Raw genomic sequence first — 5,394 nt, 5'->3', positions numbered from 1 at the left:
CTTTCTGACCTGCTTGAGTTCCAGTCCTGCATCCTTTGGTGATCAACAGCAGTTTGGAAATGTAAGCCGAATAAACCCTTTCCTCCCCAACTTGCTTCTTGGTCATGATGTTGTACAGGAATGGAAACCCTGACTAAGACAGCATCCATCTTCTAGTCTTCGGACTTGGGTACTCCTGGTTTGGAGGCCTTTAGCTGTGAAGCAGGACACTTCAACACCATCACCACCACCGTTATTACCACCACACCTCCTAATTTGCAGGCCTTTAGCTTTGGATTAGGATCAATACTATTAACTTCTATGGTTATCAGGTCCTTAGACTAAGCTATTCTACTGGTGTCTTAGTTTGCTTCTTATGCTATAACAAACTCCATGGCCAAGCACAACATGAAGAAGAAATGGTTTATTTTACTTTATGGTTCATTGTGAAGGGAAGCCAGGGCAGGAACTCAAGCAAGGTGGGAACCAGGAAGCAGGAACTGCGTCAGAAATGATGGAGGATGGCTGCTTACTGACTTAGTCTCCAGGCTCACGTAGAGCTACCTTTCCATTACCTCCCAGAACATCTTCTAGGAGTGTCATGGATTCTACATTATGCTGGACCTTCCACATCATCATTAATCAAGAAAATTCACTCACAGACTTGCCTACGGGTCAATCTGATGGAAGAATTTTTTTCTATTGAGGTTCCTTTCTCCAAGATGACCCTAATCTATGTCAATTTGACAAAAAACTGACTAGTACAACCAGTTTCCTGACTTTTTAGCTTTCAGATCATTGGGATCTATCAACACTGTAATTGTGTGAACAATTATATAATTGCATAAGCTCATTCCTATAACCTCTCTCTCATATGTGCATGCAAATTATTTAAAGAGATATGCAAAGATTTCTGCATTGGCCACCTCTGATCAATGTTATATGAAACCAAAGGATAAATGACTCTGGTACCTGATATCCTAATATCTCTTAATATAACAATACAATGTGGTGAAAGAAAGGAATGAGCTTAGAAATTCAAATTTCCAGCCCAAGTCTCTAACAAATAATCTCAGGGTAGAACTGTTGGAGGAATCACCATCCCTGACCTTAAATTGTACTACAGAGCTATGGTAATAAACACAGCATGGTCCTGGCACAAAAACAAACAGTTTGATCGATGGAAAATAATTTAATACCCAGAAATAAGACCATACACCTGTGGACACTTAAATTTTGAAAATATTCCACACACCAGGAAAAAAAGACAGCATCTTCAACAAATGGTGCTGGTCAAACTAGATGTTGACATATTTATATAGAAGAATACAAATAGATTCATACTTATCACCCTACAAAAAACTCAACCCCAAACAGATCAAACACCTCAGCATGAGAGCAGAAATCTAGATCTGATAGAGGAGAAAGAGGAGGGGTAGTCTTGAACTCATGGGCACAGGAAAAGACCTACTGAACAGAGCATGAATAGCACAGGCACTAAGAACAACAATAAATGGGACCTCCTGAAACTGAAAAGCTCCTGAAAGGCAAAGGGCATTGTCATTCAAAGCAGCAACTGACAGAATGGGAAAAGATTTACCCAGTAGATGGCTAATATCCAAAATATATAAAGCACTCAAGAACCTAGACAACAAAACCCTAAATACTTGAATTTTAAAATGGGGTACAGATCTAAACAGAGAACCCTCAACAGAGGAAACACAAATAAATGGTGGAGACACACATAAGGAAATATTCAACATCCTTAGCCATCAGGGAAATGCAAAGCAAAACTACTTTGAGATTTCATCTTACACCACTCAGAATGGCCAAAATCATTAAAACAGATGGCCGTCCATACAAGCAAGGATGTGGAGTAAGGCAAACACTCACCCACTGCTGGTGGGGTGTGAACTTGTACAGCGACTAAGGAAATTCATGTGGGGGCTCCTAAGGAAGCTGAGAATTGATCTACCTCAAGATCCAGTTGTGCCACCCTTGGGCATGTAACTAAAGGACACTTCATCCCACTACAGAGACGCTTGGCCCACCACATCCACTGCAGCTTTAGTCATAACAGCCAGAAGTTGGAAATGACTTAAATGTCTGTCAGTGAATGAAGAGAGAAAGGAATGTGGTGCATTTACACAATGGACTATGACCTGTCCATTAAAAAAAATGACATCATGGAATTGCTGATAAATGGATGGAACTAAGAAAAATATCATTCCAAATAAGGTAACCCAGGCCGAGAAGGTCAAATATGGAATGCCTTCTTATATGGGGATGCTAGCTGTTAAGCCACTGATAAGCAAGCTACAATCTATATACCCACAGAGGTTAGATATAAGTAAGGAAACAGGGGAAGTTGGATGACCCTCCTTAAAGAATGGATAGTTATGGATGGATGGAGGGGCGGGAGTAGACTGAAACAGAACAAACAGGGAGGAGAGAGGTAAGAGAGGGACAAGGGAGGGATACGTGGAGGGACAGATAAAGCGAAAGGCCATTTGAGGGCTTGTATACAGTAGAATCTCATTAAAATATAAACATATAGGAAGCTATCTAAATGAAATTGCCAAATAATGAGAGAGGCATCTCCCAGCAACAAAGGAAGCTTCTAGTACATGGAATGAGTTGCATCTCATCTCCTTGTTGGCTAAAGGAGTTGTTGGGAAACTCCCAACAACTGAACCTGCTGTTGAGGTTATTGGTTGCTCTCTACAAACTAACAGTAAGACCCTAGATGAAGACAAAACCTACACAACTCATTGAGCATGGAGAAGTAGAGCTGGTGCCTACCTAGGCTTCGCCCCTAAGGTACTGGAAGGGACTCTGTGTGCTACCAAAGGAGAAAGGTAAACACCAACTCAGCTACAAACCCCTTGATCTACAATTGTGACCTGCCTGCAAGAGACACAGGGGCCACAGTGGCACCCAGCTTCTGGGAGTAACCAACCAAGGCCCACCCCATAAGATGGAAGCCATACCCAAACACTGCTTAGATGGCCAAGAATCTGAGACCAAATACGTCAGAGTCCTAGGGGTGAACCAAGTACTAGTGTTCTGCTACAGGAACATAGCAATAAAATGACTCCTGACAGTGTTATGCCATGGTTATAGATCAGTGCCTTATTCAGCCATCATCAGCGAAGCTTCCTCCTGCAGAAGATGGGAACAGACACAGAGACCCACAGCCAGGCAATGTGTAGAGAGCGAGGCAGTGGAAAACACTCAGCTCACATTCGGGTGTCTTCATCAAATCCCTCTCCTCGGGACTCAGGCAACCCTGCAGAAGAAGAGGAGGCAGAAAGAGTGTGGCTTTGGAAGCCCTCCTCCCAGCTTCCCTGCACATGACTGTCTTAGACCTAACCAGGGGGAAATCCCAGTGTGAGCCAGGAGAAGGAACACTATCTCCCCAAAAGAACTTCCTGGAGCCTTTTCACAGATTCAAGGAAGATCTAGAGCAGTAGGCACTGCTGGTGTGGAATAGTGGTGGAGGAAAGTTAAAGCTGGATCAAGCCAGATGTACTCAGTAAGCTGATTTCTCCATTGGACTTTGATCCAAGGACTTATGAAATCTCTGTTGTTTGATTGGATCCAAAATCCTGAGGCATGATGGAAAGACATGGAAAAATCAAGAAAAGGTGACTTCACTGGGCATAAGTCATCCCGCCCATCTCACACAGTCTAAGAGCCAACAATCTCAACGCAGTTGATGAAACCACTCGTAAGATGACCTACAAAGGATTTATGTTCCTCTTTCTGAGAAAATACCACAACCAAGATTCTTAAGACAATTAACGAATCATGCTTACAGTCAAAATACAACCTTGACCTCTGTGCCACCCACACACAGAGGGAATTCCCTTGATTCTTATGGTCTATGTTCTTATCTTGTCAATATCCCTTTCTTATCTGGAAACCGACACAATGAACCTTACACACCACCTCATAATCTCATCTATGAAAGAAAAATGTTTTAGATAAAATATGCATACCAGAATATTTTTACTTATTCTTTAACTCCATGTATAGCCTGTTTGGTTGAAACAATGTAACTTCAAAGGCCACAAAATCAGATATATATAGTTATTGCCAAGGCACTGCGGTGCACATCACTCTAAATGACCACCCTGGATTCCATCTCTCTTAGAGTGCACATTCTTTTCTGATTTAAACTAACTTTGCTTCTGACTGACTTGTCCTGAAATTCTTTTCTGCAGCGTAAATCAAAATCCCCGTGCATAGAACAGAGATATTCAGCCACATTTCTTGAGGCACTATTAACAATAATCAACTTAGGGACTCAGCCTAGGTATCCATCAACAGAAGGAAAATGAAGTATACGAACAAAACAGTATTTTCTTCCATTGTAAAGAAAATGAGACATTCAAGAAAATCAACAGAACTAGAGATCATTATATTGAGGAAAATAATCCAGGTTCAGAAGGATATTCATAATTTCTTTCCTATGTAGAATCTACATTATATATATATGTGTGTGTGTGTGTGTGTGTATGTGTATGTATATGTATATACATACATATATAACATGAGTTAGAGGAAGGAGAGAAGAAAGGGAAGGAATTGGAAATGGGAAAGAAAGAGACGGAAGCCATGGCCTTTCTCTTGTCCTGTATTCAGAAGTGACACGTCGCTAGCTCTGTCACATCTATTCACTATAAGAAGTTGCCAATCCCAGCCTAAATCCAAGAAGAGGACAGTAATGTCCAGAGGCGAGGATACTTAGTAGACATCTTTAGAATCCATGGTTAGAGCTCATCTTTGATACTGAAACAAGTGAAGCCCAGCACTGGTTTACAATTTTCTTGAAGGATCTGGATGTGCTTGGGACCTCTGCCAGTCTGAGCAGATGCAGGAGTCTGTAGTGCTCAATATAAACAGCTCTTCCTGGTACACATGCACGTGCACACATGCACACACACACACACACACACACACACACACACACACACACGAGCCACAAACTGTGCACCACAAACCACGCATGCGCGTGCACTCATATACTTCAGGAAGTTGTGGTAAGTGCATCTCCTTTAATTTGAGATCTGGAAGTATACCATCATGGCGGATCTAAAGAGATATTGGTGTGACTGGGATCTAGGTCCATTCTCTGAAAAGCTGAGAAAGAGTCAGCAGCAGATATTTTCTCCCAATCTTTGGATCCCTCTCCTCTTCCTACTCACGGGTAAGTTCTACTTGCTACACGTGGTCTCTGAGGTTGGGCTTCTGCCCGGAAGATAGGTTCTTGTGGTAAAATCAGGAAATTACCTTCCTTACGGTAAATACTCTGCAACTCTACTTTATTTTGAGAACTGTACATATATGAGAGTATGTATGCTGTGTGTGTGTGTGTGTGTGTGTGTGTGTGTGTATAAGAAAGAGAAAGAG

At 41.8% G+C, this 5,394-nt stretch overlaps 1 protein-coding gene across 2 annotated transcripts in view; it reads left to right on the top strand.

The window, feature by feature from the left end:
- Positions 1 to 5,030: 5,030 nt before the first annotated feature.
- The window catches only part of Ly9 (lymphocyte antigen 9), a 19,842-nt gene continuing 19,478 nt past the window's right edge, over positions 5,031 to 5,394 (top strand). The window contains exon 1 of one of the 2 annotated variants that reach the window (XM_021198820.2): positions 5,031 to 5,191. In XM_021198820.2, coding sequence (XP_021054479.1) covers positions 5,068 to 5,191 — 124 coding nt within the window. In that variant the 5' untranslated portion in view covers positions 5,031 to 5,067. The remainder of the gene's footprint in view (positions 5,192 to 5,394) is intronic. The other variant, XM_021198821.2, reaches the window with a different exon arrangement.

Source organism: Mus pahari, chromosome 5 (genome assembly GCF_900095145.1).
Source record: "Mus pahari chromosome 5, PAHARI_EIJ_v1.1, whole genome shotgun sequence".
Classification (NCBI taxonomy): Eukaryota; Metazoa; Chordata; class Mammalia; order Rodentia; family Muridae; genus Mus; species Mus pahari.
The sequence above is the reverse complement of the archived record's forward strand: the minus strand, read 5'-3'. Positions and strand labels throughout refer to the sequence as shown.